The sequence below is a fragment of the Sceloporus occidentalis genome, unplaced genomic scaffold (genome assembly GCF_023333645.1).
Source record: "Sceloporus occidentalis isolate IW3139 unplaced genomic scaffold, rSceOcc1.0.p SCAF_2, whole genome shotgun sequence".
In the NCBI taxonomy this organism is placed as follows: domain Eukaryota; kingdom Metazoa; phylum Chordata; class Lepidosauria; order Squamata; family Phrynosomatidae; genus Sceloporus; species Sceloporus occidentalis.
This window is the reverse complement of record NW_028316982.1, coordinates 181504915-181530323: the sequence shown is the minus strand read 5'-3', so window position 1 is coordinate 181530323 and position 25409 is coordinate 181504915. Positions and strand designations below refer to the sequence as shown.

Sequence of the window (25409 nt, the reverse complement as noted above, 5' to 3'; positions counted from 1 at the left end):
AAAATTCAAATTCGTTGGGGTTGCCATAAGAAGATTCAAAAATCAGATGAAAAGCTACTGTCATAATTTAAAATTTACTCACCTTCTAGCTCTGCTTTTGGGGTTGGAATTTTCCTTTGTGCTGGGAGAGGACCAAAGGCAGCTGCTTCTTTAGCTAATTCATTTTAAAAAGAATACAGTATTAATTCACTCCCCTGCAAAAACCAAGCTAAATTATCTTTTGAAAAATTTGCAAAAAGTCACATTATTAAGATTTCACAATGTAAAAAATTATGATGGTACACATGCTTACCAGCTGGGAGAATAACTGCTTTAATATACACAACCATTTAAAAAAAATACTCGTCCAAAAGTAAAACATGGATAAGTTAATTCCATACAACACTCATTATTCTTGGAAATAAAGCAAAACATGAAGAGGCTCTATGTGGGAATACAGCACCAAAACATAATCCATTTTTATGTTGTAATCAGATGCTTGTTACATTAATATTTGAGATAATGCAGATTAACTTCACACGGGGTAAAGGATGGCTCGCTCCAGTCCTTACTCCATCCTTATGGCGCTATCTCATGAAGATTATCAAATAATGTCTGTCCTTATCCCGTCCTTCAGTCGTCCTTATTGCATTATTGCAATATGATTATCCAGTGATGTCACACTTATCCTGTCCTTCTCTTGTCACTGAAGTGGTATGGCCCTGTCACTGTGTATTAATGGAAACTCTTGTTAATACAATGATGGGGCCACTGATGGGAGAAGGATAGGATAAGTGCTGACATGATAAGGTTGGGTAAGGATGGGAGTGATCCCTCTTTAACCTGTGTGATAGTCTCTTACGGTTAGAGTATGTGTTTTGTAGGACAAACTAAAAAGCATCATATTATGCTCCAGTAAAGAAGTACTTGGGAGGAAGGGATATCCCTCCATGAACAACCTCAGATTGCATCAGCAAAATGAGGGCTAACTGAAGGCTCACTTGAGCTTGGCTGTATCTTCACAAATGTCCTGAGCTGCTGTTCCATATTTCTATATATTTGCATATTGCCTTTACATTTTTGTTTACTTTTCAACGTTGGCAATAGGCTCTAGAATTTTTAAGATAGAGAAATTATACATTAATAAGCTGTTCAAACAGCTGCCTGCTATGCAGCACACTGAGTTGTTGTTGCTGTTATTGTTGTGTGCCTTCAAGTCATTTCTATCTTATGGAAACCCTAAGGCAAACCTCTCATAGGGTTTTCTTGGCAAGATTTGTTCAGAGGTTTGCCATTGCCTTCCCCTGAGGCTGAGAGCATGTGACTTGCCCAAGTTCACCCAATGGATTTCATGTTTAAGCTGGGAATCGAGCCCTGGTCGAGAGCTGCAGTCGACCACTGAAATCACTTCACCACACTAGTTCTCATAGCACACAGAGCCACATCCAGCCACATCCATTATTGTCCACTGCCCAACTATTCATCCCTCAGCTTGGTGGTGGGTAAAAGACAGATCCTAAGAAGTGAGAAGTGGGTAGGATCCAGGGATAGACTTCCATTGGAGAATCAGCAGAATCTAAAGGAATAATGGTGGACTATCCCTCTTCCACCCATACACCCCACCACCCAAATGCTTTAGAAACCCTTTGCAGTTGGATGACTGCTCTGGAAGCTGCAGAGGAGCAGTGAATTAGGCTAGTGATCTTCATAAGGATCATAAGAGTTGGGGGAGGGCTTTAACCTTAACCCCCCAGTGGTTCCAGTGTAGTTAAGATTGTAGCGCTCTCTCTCTCTCATTCTCATTGTGTATTTTTGAGAGAGGGGGCATGTTGCATGCATTTGGATTGGTGCACTCTTGACAGGGAGCAGGGGAATGGTGAGTGGACCTTCAGCATATACATATGGATCCCTAGGGGTCACTGAACCACCACTCATACTTGTATGTGGCTCTCAGAAGCAAAAGGGTTGCCTTTACCCCTAGTAAAGGGTAATGGAAGCTTTAGCGAAATACAAGTGAAATGTTGTGTCTTATTCTAGGGAACAGCACTATTAATAATTTTTATGGTTCTATTACTGGGATGTTTTTGAATCTGATGGCCAATTTACACAGAAAGCTATGGTTTCCATATACACCCTTTAAGCTTGCTTCTGTGTTCTAGGTCATACCCTATATGGAAGGCATACCACAAAAAACCATTATATTCTATTAGTACAGCTACCAGGGATAGATAGCTACCCATATAATTAAGTATATGCAATTGCATTCTAGTTCACAAACTAGTCTTCCATGTGACACCATATGAATATGTCCAACTCCAGCATGGAAGACAGGTCTCCCCAAGGGAGATACAATTGAAGGCAGATCTGCATGGAGCTGCATAGAGTGAAATGTTTTAATTATACCCTAGATTATTGAAGCCCAGTTTATATTTTCTTTCTTATTATTTAATTCATTACATTTCCAACCTTCTCAGAGTTGCTTACGAGTAGCTCCTTCATCCAGGTAATACTCAGCACCCTAGTTACATTCAATGGTTGAACTGCACACTGCACCTCCAGAGCACTGCCTGGATTATTAACCATCACACACACAGATCTGCCAAACTGATGGTTTAGTAATATGTATAGCTAATCTATGGTGTGATTCAACAAACCAAACCATACCCATATAAAAATGTGTTACGGTTCATAAAAGTAATTTGGTACATAAGGATGTAACCGTCAAGGTTCTTTGGAGACCAGATGTGAAACTTCTGACAGATGTTGCTAAAAAAATTCCACAAATTTCATAACCCCCTGCTTTAACCTTCCTACCACAATGAAAAGACATACACATGTACAAAGCCAAAAAAAGACCCTCAAGGCAGTTAAGATGTTTAATGGAATATAGGAAAGATGATCCAGGAAATACTATACATAATGTATAGCCAAGAGCTTGTCTTCACTAGTACTACGACAGGATTCAAATTACCAAGTCAGTGGTTTATATCACTTACACTCCTGTTTCTTGAATCAGAAGCAGTTACACAAAGGAGATGCGTATAAGCCTTTTTAAAATAGCTTACTGAATACTGTATATCTACAGGCACTGACAGGAAATGAACTATGACTACAAATGGAACAGTACTTAATGTGAGATACTGAAGAGGGTTATGGGGAGGATGGCTGGACAGAAAGGGTTAAAACTGAAGGCAACAGGGTGGAATAATTCATTTACTGAATTATTGGGGAACATGATGGTGAAATTATCTATTGGCAGTAATTCCTATCTAAATTTGGTCTTGTCTCCATTATCAAACTGACATGCCCAGTCCTGATTGGCTACAGATAAAACTACAAATGAACTTGGTAAAAATAGAAACAAAAACAAAAAAGTCCAGCCCTTGGGGTATTTCCAGATGGAAGACTCCTAACACTAGCAATCAAAAGACATATCATGGGATAAGCAGGGATGTAGTTGAGACAATAGTGGGTAAGAGACAAAAAATGGGAGAGGCACAGAAAGATTTCTATAAAAGAGATTTCTGGGGGAAAGATAGTGGTACATAAATGAAAAATGGGCATAGGGCACAAAAAATAAACCCCAATGTTTGCATTTAATTAGGAGCTATTGGGAAGATGAGTGAAGATAAGTGCAGCTGTCTACACCAGACTAAATGAAGCATGTTGATCATGTGGATCTATCATGGATAGGACAGCAAATCTGTTTTAGATTTTACTACCACCACTCTCATAGGTGGTTTGAATCAATTGGTGTGAGTCAATTGGCACCAGCAGAGCTCTCATTCATCTTGGAGCAACTGCAGGAGGAGTGGTGGTAAAATCCCATCTGGATTTGCCACCTCTACTCCCTGACAGTAGATCCATCAGCTTGATATGGAAGAAGTTCTTCCTTGCAATGGAAGAAGTGCTGGGGAAACACAGAGTTACAAGCGAAGACAAGCCTGGTTTAGAATCCTGGCTTGCAGGTAAACTATACCAACAAGTTTGTTAAGAAATGGAAACACGTGGCAGCGGGGAGTATGGACAAAGAGGAAGCATGTGAGGCTTAGTTTTGTGTACAGTACATAAAACCATGGTATGGTATTATATTAGACCACAACATAATTAAGTTGCATGCTTCCTATCGAAGCCAATGAAGATTTAATGCATGAGGCCCTTCAGATGTTGTTGGAAAGCAACTCCCAGCAATTGTATCCAACATAGACAAAGGTGAGGAATGTTGGGAACTTCAGCCCAACAGCAACTAGAAGGCCATACAATCTTGTTGTTGCTGCTGCTGTTGTGTGCCTTCAATTCATGTCTGATTTATGGCAACCCTAAGGTGACCCCTTCATGGGGTTTTCTTGGCAAGATCTGTTCAGAGAATGTTTGACATTGCCTTCTCCTGAGGCTGAGGGCACGTCTTCATGCAATATAGTAAACAATGAACATAATCCAGAGAACTACAGAGTTAGTTGTATGCCAATGTTAGTATGGACTTGCTCTTCACAAAAAAAAAAAAAAAAAAAAAACAAAAAAAACCCAGTCTTGCCCTCCTATATCTGCAATGTCTCATGACAACCTACTTTTAAAACACAGTGAAATTCTCAACACAGTTTGTGATACAGCATCTGAAATGTGCACAGTTCAAAAAAAAATGTGGCAGTGCTCAAGCCTTGGGTTGTGCCTAAAGTATTTTTCTTGAGTTTGGAACCTGTCAAGTTTCAAGAGTTAGCAGCATTTATAAATATGCAGGATGTATCTAGGGGAAGTCAGAAATGAGCTTTACTGAAACAGCACAGTTCTGATGAATTGTGTTTCTGAACCTTGTAGTCATTATAAATCACTAAATTGTGGCAATTTGTTTTCTGCTTTGAGTGCTTTCTTCAGCCTTATTTCTGTAGGTTCTTGGCATCAGCTGAAGAGGGGGCCATTTTGGCAAGACATCTGAGAGGCCATGTGGTTGGGACAACAAACAACCCAGAATAAATCATTAGGGCAACATCTGGAAGAGCTTTGGTCAAATTACTTTGTAATACTCTGATATCTGGACAGGTAAATAAATATAAATTAAACCTTTGAATAGAATATGACAAAGAAATGATAAAACAGTATTTCAGCATATGATATCCAGACCACGGAGCTCACACAGGAAAAAAAGATCCCATCAAAGCCATTAATAATGAATGGGATTAATGCTCATGCTAGTTTTAACTTATGGAAAAACCACAATGTCATGAAGAGGGAAGGTGTGCACATGCGCAGACACGAGTGCTAACACAGACGGAAAGAAACAGTTTGAACTATGAACAATGAATAGCTGATTCTTTGCCAACCAAGGTTCATGTACATAAATAAAATAGTAACTTCACCTTTTAAAGAGTTAGGTTGCATTGCTAATGTGCCCACATGGTAACTTCTCACAGTCATGGATTTAGTATTTACTCTAACCTACCAGTCTTAGCCTGCTGTACTGCATTGTGGGGATAGTTGTGTAAGATCTCCCTGTGTCCAGACTGGAAGACAATATGGACTTTGGTTGTCTCATCCCATGATGAGATGTTCTGTACAGGGGGAACCTCAGGGGCCCATTTACAGTCTCAATTATATTTTTACCACCAAGTGTTGTTTTAAAGCTTTGCATACTCTTTTTAAGCCATCACTGGTAGTAATCTCTTTCACTTTGTTTTGTTGAATATCCTCAGCCTGTAATATCCCCAATATCTGTGATTTCCATTTGATGCTATTTCTACCAAGCAGCCTTATTCTTTCTTATGAAGCAATTTTACAACTGTTTGATATTGACTGTGTAGTGTGTTATCCAAAAAGGTGGTGGTGGGGAACAATTGTGTCAGTGTATCCTTAAATGTTGGGGGAGTAGCTTAGCTCAAAGGAGGCCTATGAGAGGTGGGTAACTGAGGGGATTGTTTCGCCTGTGAATACCAGTAGTTTGAGCGTTGGACTATGACTCTGGCAACGAGGCTTCAATTTCCTGCTCAGCCATGAAACCCACTGGGTGACCCTGGGCAAATCACATGCTTTCAGCCTCAGAGAAAGGCAATGGCATGCCTCCTCTGAACAAATTTTGCCCACCCCCAAAAAACCCCAAACAGGATAGGTTTGCCTTAGCATTGCCGTAAGTCAGAAATGACCTGAAGGCTCACAATAACAACAATAACAAACTGTGGGTGTGGGAGGACTCCAAATCTATCGAATAGAGAAGGTTTTATTATGCAAGAGTGCAACCAAAAACACAACTGCAATTCAATCAAAAATGGCATACAAGGCTATCAGTGGCATGGGATATTAGATAGCAGAGGTTTAGGATTGTAGGCTGAGTCGACCCAGAGCTCCTGACTGGTAGTGATCTCACAATCTTGTGCATTGTGAGTGAGTGGCTGCAGTACAGGTATTTAACCACTGCACCACCAGGGCTCATTGGTAGGAAGACCATGGAGAATCTACACAAATTTAGGCTGGACAATGAGGAAATAGAAATTGTAAAAGAATTCTCATACCTGGGATCAAACCTTTACAGGAACAGGGACTGCAGCCAGGAAATCAGAAGAAGATTAAGAGTGGGGAGGGTGGCTATGAAAGAACTAGAAAAGATCCTAAAATGCAAAGATATACAACTGAGCACAAAAGTTAGAATTGTAGAAGCCACGGTTTTCCCTATTACCATGTATGGATGGGAGAGCTGGACAGTTAAGAAAGAAGATAGGAGGAAAATCAACTCTTTTGAGATGTGTTGCTGGGGAAGAGTCAAAAAGACAAACAGTTCGATCCTAAAACAAATCAAGCATGAACTCTCCATGTAAATCAAAATGACAAAACCTAGGCTGTTGTATTTTGGATATATCATAAGAAGAAAGAGGACTCATTAGAAAAAATAATAATGTTGGAAAAGGTGGAGGGAAGTAGAAAGAGAGGAAAGCCGTATGCTAGGTGGATAGGCTCTATTAAGGAGGCCACAGCTATGAATTTGCAGGAACTAAGCAGAACAGTGGAGGACAGGGAGTCTTGGAGGTGTATTGTCCATAGGGTCAATATGGTGCGAGATTGAGGGCAGTTAACAACAACAAATGACCTATTTGTATGGGACCACCACCCCCACCACCCCACATCATATAATAAATGAGGACTTTTGTGGCACATTTGGTCTGTTTTTTAGCCTGGTCATTGAGATTTGGTTCCAGAGCACCCCTGGGCTACCAAACCTCAATGACCAGACTAAAAAAACAGGCTAAATGTGCCACAAAAGCCCTAATTTATTATATGATACTCAAGTCCCACTACATATAATCATGTAGTAAAATGGCATCCCTTATATAAAATGGTGAACTACTCAAAGTCTGCCTTTTGGGGAAAAATATTTTCAAGCCATGGTTGAATGAATCTGTAGATGCAGAATCTGTGGATACAGAGGACTCACTATATTCATGATCGCCATCATCATCATCATCTCTCTTAATAGACTGAAGTATGCTCACTTAATATATCCCTGCAAAATCCTTTGCCATCAACACAACGCAACACAAACACACACATTTAAAACTTCTTTTCAAAACTCTTAGGCACTTGTAAATAAAACTAAAAGCTCAAACTTACAAAATACGTCTCCTCGGAGTTTCTTCTCATGGCCAACCTGATTTTCAAGGTGGTCACTTTCTCCTTCTTCTTCCTCAGCTCCTTTCTTGTTGATTTTTCCATCTCTTACAACATCTTCACTGCTTTCACCCTGATCAGTAAAGTCATCCTCTGTGTACACACTTTCTTCGTAGTCTAGTGGTCTTACATGTGTTTTAGAAGGTGGAGTCACAAGAGGTTCTGAGATGGCATTTTTCATGTCTTCATGTTTTTTCACATTGTTCTTGTGCATAAGAAGCTTTTTGAGTTTCTCTTTGGCAACTCCAGAGAGTCTAGGAAACTCTTTCACAGAATTTTCATGAATAACTTGAGAGGTGGTGGGGAAAGACAATGAAAAACACAATATGTCCAATGTAGCTTATTCCTTAAAAATTTCAGTATTTCCCATACGTTGAAAATTCAACTAGTAATGTTTTGAAAGATATAAGAGAAACACAGTGATTTATTTTCTACATAAAGTCATCTCAGTGTAGATCAGATATAAGGAACTTCAGACCCTGGGGCCAATTCCAGCTCATTTAGAATCTGAGGGCCAAGCTCCCTTGAAAATGATACTTTTGTTCATTGGTTTCCCAAATTTTGATCCCCCTTCTAAAAAGGATGAAATGCCTCTCCTAAGGCTTAATTGTTGTCAGTAAGAAGTTTAAGCTAAAATATGCCCGGGGGGGTGGGGGGCGGTGTTCCATCTTTTTTTGCTTCTAGCTTTACCCATCACTGGAATATATCTGCTGAGAACTCAGAAATTGAATTTGATTCTTGGGCTGAAAGAAGTTCCTTTCCTTTGGTGTAAAGTCATGTTTTATACAGACTATAAGGCATGGATCAGTGAATGTTTTCTTCCCAATACAATTGAAAAGCTAATGACCTTTTCCTAGCCTAGCCTGAGACTGTCACTTTGGCAAAACTTGTCAGTTTATGGCTGAATTCAATCAATCACCATACACTGTACTGCCATTTGCTAGGCAGCAGAGGGATTGAACCAGACACAGATACAGGCAATGATAGATGGGGATCACTCCTAACCTTCCCCTATCAGACATCTACTGATTGTTGCTAGTGTGAAGGCGAAACAGCAGCCACTACCAGAGTGGATATACATGCATTTCTATAGAGACATGTTTACCTTTGTGTCCCATTGAGGGTAGAAGCCACTTTGAGTCCCATGTTGGGAGAATGGTGGGATGGAAACCAGATAAATGCAAACATAAGACTTAGGAACAACTGTTGGCTATCAGGGATGAAGAAATCAGTCACTTGCTGGCCTTTCTTACTTTTGCACATGTTTACTCACAAATTAACATACAGAAAATCACAGATTTTCTTTTTAATAAAAATCTGCATGACAATTTTCATTTTAAAATGTATTAGAATCGATTTTCCTCTCAAAATATATATTTCTGTATAAAATATAGAATATTCATTTTTGAGCTAAGAAATGTGTCATGAAACTATTCAGAAAAGGGTGAAATGCACTGGATAGCCTTATATTCCCCTAGGTTTACTAGTTTAAGAGGCCCAGATGATAAATCCACTTTAGTCCTAACTGGAGTAGTACGCCCACTGAAATACATTTCAATAGGTGTACTCTTTTATGGACTAGCAATGAATTTAGCTTCAGGTCAGATTATACTGGAATTCACAAAGATTATATTCCTCAAATATCCTTATTAACTACCTTCACTTGTATTTCAGAAAAACACAACTAAACAATACAGTTTTCATTTTATGCGGCCTCTCTTTAAGAGGTTAAGACTGCAATCCTGTGGTCCCAGGGGCTACCGGATGAATGGGAACTCTACATTGTGATTGTGTTCAGTTTTGTGAAGTTTGGGCAGCATGTTTTTTAAGCACGCTTGAAGCAATATATACAAAGAAGAATTGCAGCTTCTTTTCTATGGACCACTTTTTAAAGATTAGTTTTGGCCAGAGATACTAACATGTCAAGCTGTTATTAATTGGGCACTTGCTGATCCTGTCCCCTGGAGGCTGGTGTTATAAAAGATGTATTGTAACGTAGCTGAAATGATTCACTGAAACTTTTATTCAAGGTACAGTGAGGAATTAACAGGAAGCCCCTAGTTCCCACCAAATTTCCTATCAACAATCATGGAAACAAACCCCCCAGTGTTATAATAGAGTCTGTCAAAGTTTCCAAGCCAAGGATGACTGCTCAGCAAACCAGAACATCTGCTTGCAGTTCCTGCTTTGAAGTCTGCCTATAGAAATGAATTATTCTTACTTCTCAACATCAGTGTTCTGGCTTTGGAAAACCAAAGGGCCATTAACATAGTGCACAGCTTGGGATGGAGGGAATTAGACGCATTCATTCAGTACCTCCAAATTAACCCATGCCAGATTGAGGCAACACTAAGGATATTGCAGTTCAGAACACTGAAACCAGCATTCAACCTGTTTGCAGTCCCACCCTACCAGAGCCTGGAAAAAATATCCCAGAATCCACCAAAGGTTTAATCCAAAAACTATTCCCTGTTCCAATCACTAGCATCACCTTGAATCAATTATTTTCATCTTGGGATCTAGCAAGGTAAATCAATTTGACATGGTAAAATATATTTGTTCCTCGGGCTAATGAGAAAACCATGTCTAGACTTAAAATGATAGAAAGATATGTGACAGTTGGTAGGACAGGGCAAGCATTCACATGTGTAATTTTAATCTCCCTTTAGGTGCTAAATATGTACTCATAGCATGTGTTGTTAAAAAGCTTAGTGCATAACGTAGTTTTCAGTTCAGTTGAAAGAAATGTCTACAACTTTGAGATAATTTTCTGTAAGAACCTGTCTCATGGTAGAAGGCTATTGGTTTGTGGTCGTCACTAAAGATGTCAGGGCTAATCAGGCAGGTGCTCCATGATTAACAAGAGGCAAAGAAAGGGATGGGCAATTATACTGGATTTGGGGGACACTTTTCTACCCCTGGGGCCCTTTTACAAAAATGCAAAAAACAAAACAAAACAATCCTCCCCTAAAGTACATTTCTGGTTTTTTTTTAAAACCCCTTTTTTTCCAGTGTTAAATAATATGGGATGGGCTGTCAGGGAAGTAACCTGTTTCAAAGATTAATTTCTATAAGAAAATCAATGCACTCCTTTTACCTTTGAAAGAAAAGTTACAGAAAAGTTGGCCAAAGGAGTCTGAAAGAATCAAGGGCCTCAAAAAAACCTTTGGGATCTCACTAGGGAAGAATATTTGAATATATATTTTTAAAAAGAATTAAAAACATGTTTTTTTCCAGTTGAGAAAACATGATGAGAAGAGTGCTGGACTGATAACAAGCTTTGAAGTTTGGCATTTACAGTTTATGCAATTATAGCACTGTCGTTCCACTATAACTGCCATAGCAATATCCTGGGATTGTTACTTTGTGAGGCACCAGAATGGTGTGACTGAGGATTCAGAATCTCACTCTCTGAAAGAAAGACTATAAAGAATGATCACACAGATTGAAAACTATACTTTTAAATAGATTACCTAGAAAGATAATCCCTTTCTCAGCCTCCTATTACTTCACAGGCCTGAAAACTGTAAATCATGCAGCAGACTCATGAGGACTTACATCAATGAAGAAGTATCCATATGAGTTTCTTGACAGTTTCAGATCTACTGCAGAGCTCTGTTCTGGTGCCACAACAAACCACAGTTCCCAGAATTCCATAGCATTTAGCCATGGCAGTTAAAGTGGTGTTAAACTGGATTATTTTTGCACTACAGTTGCAGCCTTAGCTAGCCAGGAGCTAATGATGTTTACTCACCAGAGCATTCAAATCCATTATCTCTGTAGCCTGGTTTGCATTTACACTTGAAGGATCCCTGTGTATTGATGCATTCTGCATGGAAGTTACACGTAGATATGTTTGCTGTACATTCATTTACATCTATAAGGAAAGGGGATTGAGGGAAGACAGGGCAGCAAAGGAAACAAGAATTTTAAAAGAAATTTTAAAAACTACATCCCTCTCTCTTTGTGCTACAAAACCCTACACCTATTTAATTCTTGCCTGTCATGCAGGCACAAGTCAGAATGATAAAAGTTTGTGGCTAAAGATTGCATTTGTTGAGGAATATGAAACATGAGACAATCAAAAGTTAAAACACATGATTTTAGTGTAATTTAAACTTTTGAGTAAAGTGCCAGCTATTTGTTTTCTTTTAATGCACAGTAGGCCCTCCATATCCATGGATTCTTTATCCACAGATTCAACCATCTTCAGTTTGAAAATATTAAAAAAAAATCTAAATGTCACAAAGCAATGTCTGATTTTGCCATTTTATATAAGGGACATTATTTTACTAATGGAATCTGAACATCCATGGCGGGGGGGGGGGGGCTTGAACCAAAGTTCAGTGGATACCAAGGACCCACTGTACTTCAGTTTATGAAAAAACAAAAAACCATTAGCAGAGTTCTGCCGAATCAGGTGAAAAGCCTATGTAATCCAGCATTGTGTTCCTACAGTGGCCTCTGAATATTCCACAGGCAGTGCATAAATGGAATACTATCGTCCCATTCATTTTCTCCATCAATCTGTGTTCAGAATCACAACGGCTGCTGGAGGTAAAATACCAGAAAGATAGGTCTCAAATTGAGATAGCCTTATCCTCCAACCAAAAATCAGTACACATTTGGTTAAAAGCTGGGGGTGGGCGGGCGCTATCTTCTAACAAGCTTTGAGCTTCTCTGTAGCTGAATATTTCTTTGCTTTTTTCCCCTCCTGACTTACTTCCCCTTGATATTCAACGCTGCACTATAGAGGTAAGCATGGACCTTCTGAAAGTAAACTCAGGTTGTCAGTGTCACCAGGACTGTATCCCAAGATGTAACCAATGAGAAACAAGAAGGAGGTTGCAAGTTTTCAGAAGCAAAAACCAGTGAAGTATTCAAGTATTTTACTCCAAGTCTCAAGTCTCCAACTCAGGTCTTAAACTGAGGGGTGGTACAGACAAGAAGAAAGGGATGGCCAAAGGCCATCCTTTTCTTCTCCAGATCCTTGCCATAGCAACCACATGGCTGTGGCAACAATCCAGCTCAAAAAGGAGCTCCGAAATGGAGATCCTTTTTGCACCGTTATAAGGGCTGTGATGCAGCCCTTATGACAGCGCTTCCGGCTAGAGCCATTTGGGCACTCTGATGCCCTTACGTCATGAGGCTGTGCCTCATGTGGATGGGGCCGCAGCCTTATGACATAACGGTGCCGATGTTAGGGCTCAGCAAATGTGGATGCTGAGCCACACCAAGCCCTTATATCACTACGTCAGTATGTACTGGCCCTGAGTCTCAAGTCCTTGCAAGATATTTTCAAATCAAGTCTCAGGTCAAGTCTCAAGTCTGAGAACCAACTTCAACAGAAAAAAGGAGGTGGGGGGGTTGAGGGGGAGGTGGATTTTAATAACTAGAAAAATCAGGAAGATGTGCCCAAAGTTAAGTAAAAATATGTCAAGTAAAAAAATTAAATTATCATAGGTAAATTTATCAAGATTATATTTTAGAAAAATGAGATCTACTCATCAGCCTATCCCTGCTGCACATCAGGTTTCTAAAGCTTTTCCTAAGAGCATCAGCCAGCAAATCTTGCTCCCTTAATACAGGGCACATTTCTTGAAGGGGAGCAATGAACTGGAGTTGGAAGGCTCTTTCTAAAGCTTTTAAAAAGCTTTAGAAGCCCCCCTCCCCAACATGCAGTGGGGACAGGCTGCTGAGTAGACCTCAAGCCCTGCCTCAAGCCCATTGCCTTTTCATTTGACATTTCTGGATCAAGTTAGGCCAAAATGCTGGTTGCTAAAAATATACAAGTTGTGAGTCGAGTCGAGTCTGTGTCACTTATTGCAGAGTCGAAAAGGGAAAAGGAAAGGTAAAGGGGCTGATTTTGACATCTGCATTTGGTTACCGAGCTACATTTGAGGCCAAAGACATTCAAATTAGTATGTACTATGAATTGAGCTAGTTTCAGATACCAGATACTGAGGGATTCTGAGGAGAAGCAAAAAAGAAATAAATTGTAAAATATAAAATGTAGCTATCATTCAAAAGCAATGTTGAAGAATAGGGTTGACAGTCTGAAAACTGTGTAGAAGAGGGTATTTTAGCAAGGGTTGTGGCTGTGTAGAAAAGGGAATTTTAGCAAGGGTTGCTTGTCACACAACCAGGTAACAAGCAGCACCTGCTGAAACCCCCTCTTCAAATGTTAAAGATACAACAGCCCTCTCCAGTTTAACATATAAACAATATTTGCTTCTGCAGTATTGAGGTTCTTCATCATCATTCGTTTATCATCAGGCTGTATACTCCAGTAGAGATCCAAAAATTCTTTATAAGGTCTAACAAACAAACACTAGCAAAGATATATTTGAGGTTATGGAAAATAAATATAAACACAAGTAAGCAAAACCAGGATCTAGTTCCTACCTATACAGTCGTATCGACCATTCACATATTTCAGTTCATATCCAATCTGACACCTGCAGTAATAACTTCCAAATGTGTTGACACATCTGCGGTTGAATGAGCAAATAGCTTTGCCAGTGGAGCACTCATCAATATCTAGGATATGAAAATGAAAATGAAGTGTGATGAGGCAAAGAAAAAAGTACCAGCAGTGATAGCTCACTGATCAGTTGTGGTGGTGGTGGGGTTCGATCTACTTGTTCCCTACTTGCTCAACAAACCACTTGGGGATATCAGGATGCTACAGAAGTGATGCCACAAGAACTAAATGGTTATTACTGTAAATAAAATATTGCCATGACAATTGCTGAAACAATATTGCCCATTCTAGTTGTGTAGATGCCAAATCCATAATTGGAATTCAGCTTTGTATTCTGCCTATCTTGGTTATGGACCATTAATTTCTGTGGAAAGCTGGCCCAATGGATTATGGTTTCCTTCTCTCAGTTCTTTTGCTGTCCTTAACACTGCACCTTCACCAAACATTTTACAGTGCAATCTTTCAACATACACATGCTCTTCTGAGTTATCCATAGCTAGAAATCAGAGTAGCCATGAAGATTGCAGTACATTTACCCCTTTCCCACCTTAGCTAATAGCCTGGCCAAACTAAACCCCACAGTATGTTCCAAATTCTGCCTTAGATGTAAGGCAGCAGTAACTATAAAATCTAACATCTTTTGTTTAACAGGCTGCTCTGAACTTATATGAAATCAGGCCAGTAAGTCAAGAATAATTTCCAGACAGTCAAATACTAGTTGAGGCATAGATGTCCACAATATCACTTATATAATATCCCTGAAAAATATAACATTTTGGAATTGATATACGTGATCTCAACAGTGAGAATACTACTAGCGAAAAAATGGAAAGCAAAAGAAATCCCAGCTCAACCAATCTAAACTATAGATTGACTGATGAAACCAATGGACATGCAAGAACTAGATAAATTAACAAGCTGGCTAAACAGATGAATGACAAAGTTGTTAAAAGACGACTGGTCACCAATAATAGAACACTGCAAAAAGAAATACAAATGATGAACAAAAGAAGAAAGAATACAAATTAAATAACCATTTGGTAAAAAAAAATGATAAAGGAAAAATGATAAAGAATACAAGTAACAAATTAGAGAGACGTTTTGGAAAAATTCACAATTATTTAAACCAGAAGTCAAGGAGAATATATGAAAGATGATTTACAAACCAGATTAACTAAAGAAAGTACAAATTTAATATTAGATAGATAATAGAGTAAATGTTAAACAAATGTGGAAGAAAATAATTTAAGAATACTGCAATATCTTATATTTGATAGTGTGTGTGTGTGTGTGTGTGTGTGTGTGTGTGTGTGTATAAGTTTTATTCTTGGTATTTATAAAAATACAGATAAATAAAACATGCCGACTATTACTAGGGCTACAAAAAGCAATTTTTTCAAGCTCTGTTTGGTACCCACACCATGGTCTGAAGGCACATAACCATGATTTGGCCTTATGAATGGTTCTAAAACTGTGTAAACATAACATAACACAGGAGACAGTATTCTTATGCAGTCTGTTCCTAATGTGTTCCAAACCTACAATGATGCCATCAATAACATTTTTGTTTCAAAAAGAAAAGTGGATTTCCAGTCACTTCTGTTTTTGGGGGGAGTGGTTGCATTGCTCATCTCTTATTTAATATTCACAGGCCTTTTCATACTGCAGTTATTGCACTATTATTCCACTTGAACTGTTACGGCAACATCCTTTGGAATCCTGGGATTTGCAGTTTACCCAGACACCTCTAGTGCCTCACTAAACTACAAATCCTATGATCCCATAGGATGCAGCCATGACAATTAAAGTGGAATCATAATGGCATAACGATCTAATGTAAAAGGGCTCCAAATCTTTATCTCTTAGCCACATGGATTGTTTTCATTGATCAAATTATAGTGAAGCATTTTTTAAATGAAGCAAACTGCGAAACAGAACCACAGGAGTGTGTGAGGAATCTGCCTTCTAGATTCAACTGTGCTTTCTGCTTTCACATTATGAACAAAATATCATATGATTAACACTGGTGGCTGCAGGATTCTGGGAGCTGTAGTTTAAAAAAGTTTCCAAGTTCTGGACCTCATGAGACAGGCCAAAATAGAAGTTTCAATCAGCATTCCAACATATTTGGGAGGAAAGGAGTAACATTTCTTTTTTTGACACTTTCATAGTGTAACAGCTGGGCCAATAATTCATATGAGCCCATTGTGTGATTCCCCAAAATATTCTGAGATCGCAAAATCCATGTACAGCTTGCTGTTGCAGCTGTGTGTCAAAAGCAACAGGCTCTCTCCATGGAGTTATGCTTCCAGCTTGATATGTTTAATGAATATGGTGCTTGAGAGGCTTAGAATGCCTGCGATCACAGTTAGGAGTTCATTTCCTTTTCTTGTCAAACCTTTCCTATACTTTAAATGATCCCTAGAGCTACAAGTAAGCCTCCTCCTTGCAAAAATAAAAACAAAAAAAACCCACCCCTCTGCATTTCTTCTAGGCATAATCTATAACCCCAGTTGTGAAATAAACATCAAAAATATGAAAACACTAAAGGCTCTTCCAGATGGATATAAAGATGCATGAATTTTCCTAATATAGCTCCTTGGGATTTTTCCAGTGGTTGCTATCTCCACATTCTCTCATTCTTTTGGGGGCCTGCTTAAAGCGATATCTTGGATCTGCACTAAGGATCTTTCAAATATTTTTGAGTTAGGATGTAGCTTGCTTAGCTGGTCCAATGGTATGAAGAACAAAATTTCTCCTCTCTGATTTTAAAGAGTCATGGAGTTATAGTGCAAAAGTGGTACAGTATTTCACTGATAAACTGTATCTCTGATATATATTTATTTCTAAAAGAACTAGAAAAGCAAACATATTACTCTGATATGCCTTGGAACGAAAAAGAAATCTACTTGAGAGTGGGAATAAAATGCTGATGCTGAAGGGAAATGCTAGGAAATAGTTTGGGACAACACAGTAGAGCCAGCGTGGCATAGTGGTTTCAGTGCTCATCTATGACTCTAGAGACCAGCGTTCGATTCCCAGCTCTGCCATGAAACCCAGTAGATGACCTTGGGCAAGTCACACACTCTCTGCATCAGAAGAAGGCAATGGCAAACCTCCTCTGAATAAATCTTGCTAAGAAAAACCCAGGATATGTTCACCTTAGGGTCACTGTAAGTCGGAAACAACTTGAAAGCACACAACAACAAAGTCATTTGGAAATATAAAAACCCAACAAAAACTACAGCAACAAATACTGCAGCCTCCCAAAACATTTTCTGCACCTGGAGGACACATAACAAAACTTTTTAAAAAGTGCCTTTCAAAATGCTGCACTGTTCCCTTTCAGTTGTCTACACTCACATTGGCACTTCCTGATCTTGCTCTTTTATAAAGGATGGGAAATATTCTGGCAGCAATGTATCATCATTGCCTTTTAAAACCACAGTTAAGAAAGAAGTCCAGTCCAACAGTGGAGAGGAACATGACTGGATGAAAATATTTTGCTGCTAAAAGAAAAGGATAGGGTGGCAACTGCCATCCCCATTCCAAGTGCAAGTCAACTTGAACTGATTCTTACATTGGCACTAGTATGGAACAATGTTCTCCACTACCTTGGAGGTCAACAAACTACGTTAGAGAGCACAGAGTCATGTGTACCAAAAGGTACACATGACTCTGCCTTCCAACACATTGATATAGATGCTATAGCCTTTAGCATCTAGCTACTGAAGTAACAGTCTCACTCTGCTTAATAATAAGACCAGCCCTGGAAACACAAGAACACCATTGGGGTATATGAATCCGCTCTCTTTTTTCTCTTGGATTTCCTCTGCTCTGTTAACTCAGATTGCCCCAGAGTAAGTCAGTGTATCTGATTTATGCAAAAATAGAGCAAAGGTACAAGTTCATGCCTCATCACTGCACACTCACATCCCCTCCAACTGTTCCAATCTGACAATTACAGTATTCATTAATCCTCTGTCATCCCACTTTTTCAGATACTGTTAAATCTCTCTCTCTCTCTTTCCTCTTTTGTCCTTGGCTTACTTCCGTTGCTACAAACTGAGTTCAATATGCAAAAGTAATTTGCATTTAAGTAACTCAGTAGTGCAGAGAGGATGGGGGAGGCAGAATCTTGCTCTACCCAGTAGGCTCAGGCAACACAAACTGCTGCAGCCTCTCCTAGCTTGTTTGCTCCTCCTTATTAATAACTTTTGCCATGTTGGCCACACACTGTGATGTCTGTCAGTTCCAATATCTATATCAAGGTGTTGGAAGGCAGAGTCCCTGTTTTCAGCTGTGAAATGGTGGAGTGTATTCGCTCACAGGAGCAAAAAGAAAGAGAACACAACATAATTTGTTCTACCAAACTAACCGACCTACATTATAAAAACAATCAATAAAGAATATGATGGTGCTCTAGAGAAAGCACATGGAGTTTCCTGTGACTAAGGAACTCTAAGACATGTATCATCAAAGCAATGCAATCATTTGTTGGGAAGCGATGTCTCTTAAACCTAATCCAGCATCTGAAATACGGTTCAAGAAAAAGGTAGCTTGGAAACCTTGCTTTTGGATTATTCCAAGCCTGGGAAATTCTGGGAGTTGAAGTCCAAAAAGGAACTTTTCCATGTTCTGTCAATGTAGCTTCTATTCTGCCAGCCACAGTGAATGTTAATGAGCCCTGCCGTTGCCTTGGGGGAAATAGCTCTGAAGGAAGAAAATAAAAACACCTGCTTCACGGTTTGGGGCTAGGCCCTCAACAAGTACAAGGATAATATAAAAAAACAGGCCACAAATGAAACAAACAATTTACTCAACAGACTTAAATTGGTATTGTGCTACTCCTTTCCCTAATCAATATTCTAAAATTACAGTTGTTTAATTCTACTGGTTAGAAAATTAGAGCTGCTTGAGTTAATAAGTTCAAAAGCAAAGATATCGTAGGTACTTTCTTACAGGTAAATAGATGGTATGTAGACAGACAGACAGACAGACAGACAGACAGACAGACAGACAGACAGCAGATGTACCTATGCATGTTTTTCCATTTGGTGCTAACTGAAGTCCACTTGATGGACACAAGCATCGCACATCCTCTTTCACCTCTTCACAGCCATATTGGCAATTCACCATGGCACACGTCCTGGAATCTTTAACAACACATTATTTGTCAAAGGCTAGACTACCCAACTGGGAATTGTGGATAAGGAAGTTGAAATGTATTAACTGAAGTAACTCATTTTAGAATTCATTCCTTAAGAATATGAACACAATTATTAATACCAAATTAATACCAAGCTTCTTGTCTGCCTGTACAGTTTTATTTTATAGTTCTGAAGCACATCCCACAAGTCAGGAGGAAGAACTGCTTACAGATACCCATCAAGTTGTTTGCCTGCACTTTTTTAAAATTTTAAAGTTCTGAAGCACACCTGGCAACTCAGGAGGAAGACCTGCTTATAGATACTTATGTTTTGCCTTCAATTCCATTTATAAAGATGAAAAAACACAGTACTCCCCCTCCACCAAACTCCTTGTGTCTGCCTGTTTCAGACACCTCTCTTTAATAAAGTGAATGTTTTCTTTTATTTATATCTTTGGTCATTTTCAACATTTCATTCAAAGCCAATAATCTCTTTAGATGCTTATCTTTTACCCCTTCCTACATTAACTTCATTCCACTAGGAAGCTGCACTGTAAGCATGAAATGGATATCTCCACAACCAGAAACCATTAAAATATGTTCATAAATCTATCTTTGCCCTAAAAATGTTTTTTAAAATACTTTCTCTCCCTCAGTCTGTCAGATAATGTTTTTGGAGAATTTCAAAATTCAGAGTATGGGGAAAAGGCAGAACCTAAAATTATATGCTCTTACAGAGTCAAATATTTAATGAATTTGTCAATCTAAAACAGAAATGGGCAGCTGCCCCTCCAGTAGGTCTTGAAAGACTACACCCCCAATAAAATATCTAGGATGCATGGGCACTGGACATTTTGCCACACTTTCCTTCTCCTGAAGTCCCAAACATCTGGAGGATCAAAGTATGGAAATCATTGGCAAAAATTATATACAGGCTATCTGGAATTCCAAAATCAAAAATTGTCGAAATGAGTGGCTGAAATAATGACACCATTGGTTTTGAATGGTTCAATATACATAAACTTTTTTCATGCCCAAAATTATTAAAAATATTATGAATAAAATTACCTCCAAGCTATGTGTATAAGGTGTATATGACATAAATGAATTTCATGCTTAGACTTGGGTCTCTCATCTCCAAGATATCTCATTATACTGTATATATGCAAATATTTCAAAATTCAAAACTCTTTTGGTCCCAAGCATTTTGGATAAGGAAGACTCAACCTGTACTGTACCAGAAACTGTGGTTAGGTGGCTCCTAACAATGAAGCACTCTATTCTTGGGGCCATTGTTGACATGTTGTACATCGTTTGACATAAGAGTATTTTATAATCACTTACAATATAGATTTAATCTTGTCTCATTTATTGAATAGTACAGTGTTTGCCACTTACTTGTGCAGGTGCCATCAGGCATGAGCATGTATCCATTAAGACAATAGCACTTGTAGCTGCCATGTGTGTTCATACACCTGTGTTTGCAAGGATGCGGTTTCAACCCACATTCATTGAGATCTGCAGAAACCATTGGAATAACTGAGTTTGGAAATGTTTGGAAGGGAAAAAAACCCTGTTATTGTAATGTCATTTCATAGGTTAAATTTTCATTGGAAAAATATACATCCAAAATATGAGGGAACCAGACACTTGGAAAAAAAGAAAAAAAAAATCAACAGGCCATCTGCATTAAGAATGCACACCTAACAGAATCCAAGGAACTGTTTAGTGCCAGTAGATCTGTTGCACAGGCAAGGGAATAAACAAAACAGCTGTAAGAACAATGTTACTTCGGACTTGTCATCACAATGCAGAGATTCTCAGGCTTGGCTATGGTAAGTATCTGTAACTCAGCCTTACAACTGTAAACCACTTACGTACAAATATAATCTCATACCTGCACCCACAAAATAATGAAAGATTGTCTACGTCCAAGACAATCTTTCACTACCATTCCAATCAGAGGCAAAGCTGCCTACAGATAAAGCAAGAGTACAGGATGCAATTAGAGATGCTGGTCATGTTCTATAAAGTATTCTATGACTTGGGTTCAGAGTATCTGAAAGACTATCTTTCTGCCTATGAGTTATGAATCTGTATGAGTTTTGAGATCTTCAAGGAAAGGCTTTCTCTCTCACCTCTTTCATAGACACTTTTGGTGATGATGCAAAGGGCATTCTTGGTGGCTACCCTCAGACTGTGTAACTCAGTCCTGTGTCTGTCACCCTTCTTTCTTCCTTTCCACCAGAATTCTTCATTAAGAGCACCTCCTCAATCAGACAAATGTTTGTGGATTTTTATAGATTTCCATATAGTCTTCATAGGAAGGAATGTTTTTCCATTGCCTTTCCTTGTGTGTGGAAAGGCCACTGCACTAGTTTACATGGATATTTTTTTCCCAACTGCTCATCCTCTCTGTTTATTTTGTTTCTTCTTGATGCTTACTTTGTTACAATTCTTAACTGATATATCAGTTTAACATTTCCATATATGTTAAGTGCCTCAAAACTAAATTAAAAATAAAAAGAAAGAAAAAAATGAGGAGATCCATTTCTCCTTTCAAGCTACTGTTCTGATCCAAACTTCTTTCTCCCTGCAACTGCTTGCAAGCAAGAAAAATACATTTGGAGATGCAGTTTTTCCTCGTTTTTTCATTTGTTTATTCATGTTTATTCAGACTGCCAATAAAATGAGTCTGTTTTAGGAAACTGTCGCACACAGTATGTTACAGTACTGTAGTTCCTAAAGCCCATGTTCTTCTAGGCAGGGCTCAATTCTCATCCAGTTTTTAATGACATCAGCCACTGGCCCACATGTCTGAGTAGTTCTGCAAGCCAGAGACTGTTTCATTTAGCCCAGGAGAATGCATAGCTTAAATGGGAGATGTCAGAAATAGTATTAGATGCAATCTATTCCAAGATTACTTCATACATGAATTGTTGTATCTTGACATTTCACAGAGGAACCAGATATTGCTGTGTGAACATGGCATGTCTAACACAGCTGCAGCAGCAAAAATCAATGTACATGAAAGCAAAAAATGAAAGGTGGGGAGGTTTCTATGAATTAAAAAAATACGTCATGTACAGTGAAAGTTCTTTAGTCTTGTTAAAGGGTCTTTCAACTTAAAGAATATCTCATGTTCCCATAAGACACTAAGAAAACTGGCCCAGACCATTCAGAACTAAATTTGCTTAAGCCCAGTTAAATAAAAGACATAAAGTATGCCTAAAGCTATGTTCATTTAGGCCGTTGTGTTCACTTCAACCAAGAGCTAAACCAGATGATTGCTGGAATATCAAGAAAAAGAAGGGGAGTGCATGCATGGAGAGGTATGCCACCTTCCTGAGGGAGAATAGCAAGAAATGTAGGTGAGCATCTTGCAAATGAAGCAGGAGCCTACATTTCAGGTCCACAGGGCTAGATTTAAAATACAATGTAATTTGTTCTTATCCTACACTACTGCAGATGCACATTTCTTGAATTATTAGTGGGGATTGGTGTGGTAGTTTTGGGAGATGTGGGGGTGGCGGATAAAACTTGGAAGTATGTAGCTGTAAACAGCTAATGTGCCATTATTTCCTTCCCCTAGTAACAAAAGCAAAAATACATTAGATTATGGGTGTTACTTAATGAGCCATAGCTTCCCTCCATTTGTAAAGCAACTGTAATGTTTAAGTTACTTTTATGGTTACAAGGGTGCAGCTTTGCCAAAAATATGATAGGGACCAAATTATGGCTCATGCAATGGTTCCTGTTTCTGTCTTGTATTGTGGATATTGAGGCAAAATGAGGATAGGAGTGCATGTTTTGTACCACAAACTGTAGCTTGTACAATTCCAATGTTCTTTTTAAAGTAGCTAAAAGAAACTATTTACTTGCTTTACTTCCTTTAGAGAACTGGCAAAGGGAGACTTTACCTTTTTATTACCCTGATAGTAACTACCTACTCTCGGGCATGGTTATAGTTTTTCTGGTAAAATTAGTTTTCCCCAGGATCTGGTAAAATAGGGTGTAGAGGATGAAAGTCCTAAGTTACTATAAAATCAAACTTTAACCCAACACCAAAACCCTATACCAATAACTTAAACCCTATAACAAAAGTATGACTATTTTTCCATGGCTTTAGTTTCATACTTAACATAAAACGTTAGCTCTGCCAGAAAGTGTAGCTCGCTAACCAAACTCAAGATTGTTGAGTCACTTGAGATGTCTTATGCTAAGCAACATATTACACGAGGAACAAATATTTGCAACAGAATTCTTCTCCTCCCCAATAGGTTCCTGTTAAATATTTTCTGGCTATAGATAAGAAATGCAAATGGAAAGATAAGTGGAAATCCATATGAACAAAACAGCTTGTGGGGAGAGAAGATGTAACTAAATACATATACCGTATAGAAAATGCCTAATAACCTGAATGAAGAACAATTTCTTCTTAAAGCCCTACTGTTTACCCCCTCCTTTAGAGCAAACAGCATTTGAATGTAATGCATAGTTTGCTTTCCCAACTGCAGCTGAGGTCATTAAAAAACTAATATACTTTTAGTCTATTGTTATTTTACATATTATAGCAAAATATTGAAAAATATATGTAGTGACCCATTCCTTCTACACAATGCCACCAGTTATTTGAAGGCAGTGGTTGAAGTTAAAGTAATGGAAATCTATCCCACATTATTTCAAAATAAAACCATGTCAGGCTTATTGTACAAGCAATTCACAAGGTGTTTTTTTTAAAGAACTCTTTTTTCTTTCACTATTCATCAAATTTCATAATTAATAATTCCCCCCAGTGTAAGTGGTATTCAAGCACAAAGGCTCTCACTACCAACTTAAGTTAAAGATGCATTAACTGCATAGCATTAGCATTAGAAATAAAACATGTCTATTGGCAGAAATGCCCTTTTGCTGGCAGAACCCTCATCTGCCAGCTGATTTCAGAGATCTCCCACAGAACAATCTTGACAGCAGAATTGCTTTGCTGACTAAGATCTGCCAGCAGTAAAAACAAAAGAGGGGTGGAGCAGGAGTAGGGAGAGAAGACCTATGCCAGCTCCACACTTCTTTCACCCCAAACACAAATTCACCTAGTCTAGGGTCAGTTTGCCAGCCTATTTTTGCCTGGTTAAGATTGCATACTGAAGTTATATAAAAAAAGTTTATATAAAAAGATAAATTCATACATACCTTGGCTACAAGTTTTTCCTGTGAATCCAGGAAAACATTTACATTTGTTTGGCATCACACATTCACCATATTTGCACCCATGTTCACAGGTAGCTGTGAAGGGGGAATAAAAGAAACAGGAGATATAAACATGATGACATGAATTCAACATAAAACTAAAATAGGAAAATGCTCTGTTAGCAAAGTATTCTTGGTTTATTCCAGCAAATTTGATCTTGTAGTCAGTAGACATGCCATGGTTTGTGCAATTAGTTGTGCAACCCCTTGTGTAACCAGCTACACAAACAGAAACTGCATCAAATTCCTCTGTTGTGCATAGCTTAGAACTAGGTGTCCATGAGCATGTTATCATTTATGATATTGGCATGGCATCTTTGAATACTAACCTGTGACAGATAGCCAAAGGTAGCCAAACTTCACCTTTAAGAAGAACAGGATTATTGATGAGGACCTAATATAGGGCTGGAAAATTTGTTCATTTTGCATTGTTTTAAAAAATGTCTAAAATAACATAAGGGCATGATTATTGTAAAAAAAAGCATTAAAATGTTGGCATAGGTTGTGGGTAACAGTGTTGAAAAATATAAATAGCAGCTTAAGGCAAGAAAAGAAGAAAAATGGTTTGTTACTCATGACAAAAATGGTGTGTGTTTAAGAGGTAACCTAAAAATAATGTTGTTCTTTTAATTAAGGGTTTCAAATTGATTATGCAAGGATTGTCGCTCTCCATATGGGCTTCTTAAGCACTTACATCTGTATCAGAGGAATGTTTTCCTCCAAAGCTTGGCTTACTGGTGCTTGCATTTTCCAGTGAATACCTTTTCCTAAATCAAATGTAAGATTAGCAAGTGACAGACCATGCCCAAGCAGGTGCATTGTGCAAGAGGTTGCACAAGAAAATCATCTTTGCACCAGTGATGAATATTTGCAATAACGTGTGAAACAGGCCTTCATTCA

The 25409-nt window shown here is 38.5% G+C and overlaps 1 protein-coding gene across 1 annotated transcript in view; it reads right to left on the bottom strand.

The window, feature by feature from the left end:
* EGFL6 (EGF like domain multiple 6) overlaps window positions 1–25409 on the bottom strand; it is a 58093-nt gene that overhangs the window by 6370 nt on the left and 26314 nt on the right. Inside the window, exons 3-9 of the mRNA XM_089508058.1 lie at window positions 24453–24545; window positions 20661–20780; window positions 19150–19269; window positions 14035–14169; window positions 11384–11506; window positions 7573–7917; window positions 83–154 (exon numbers count right to left, since the gene is read on the bottom strand). Of these exons, the coding sequence (XP_089364184.1) occupies window positions 83–154; window positions 7573–7917; window positions 11384–11506; window positions 14035–14169; window positions 19150–19269; window positions 20661–20780; window positions 24453–24545 (1008 nt within the window). The remainder of the gene's footprint in view (window positions 1–82; window positions 155–7572; window positions 7918–11383; window positions 11507–14034; window positions 14170–19149; window positions 19270–20660; window positions 20781–24452; window positions 24546–25409) is intronic.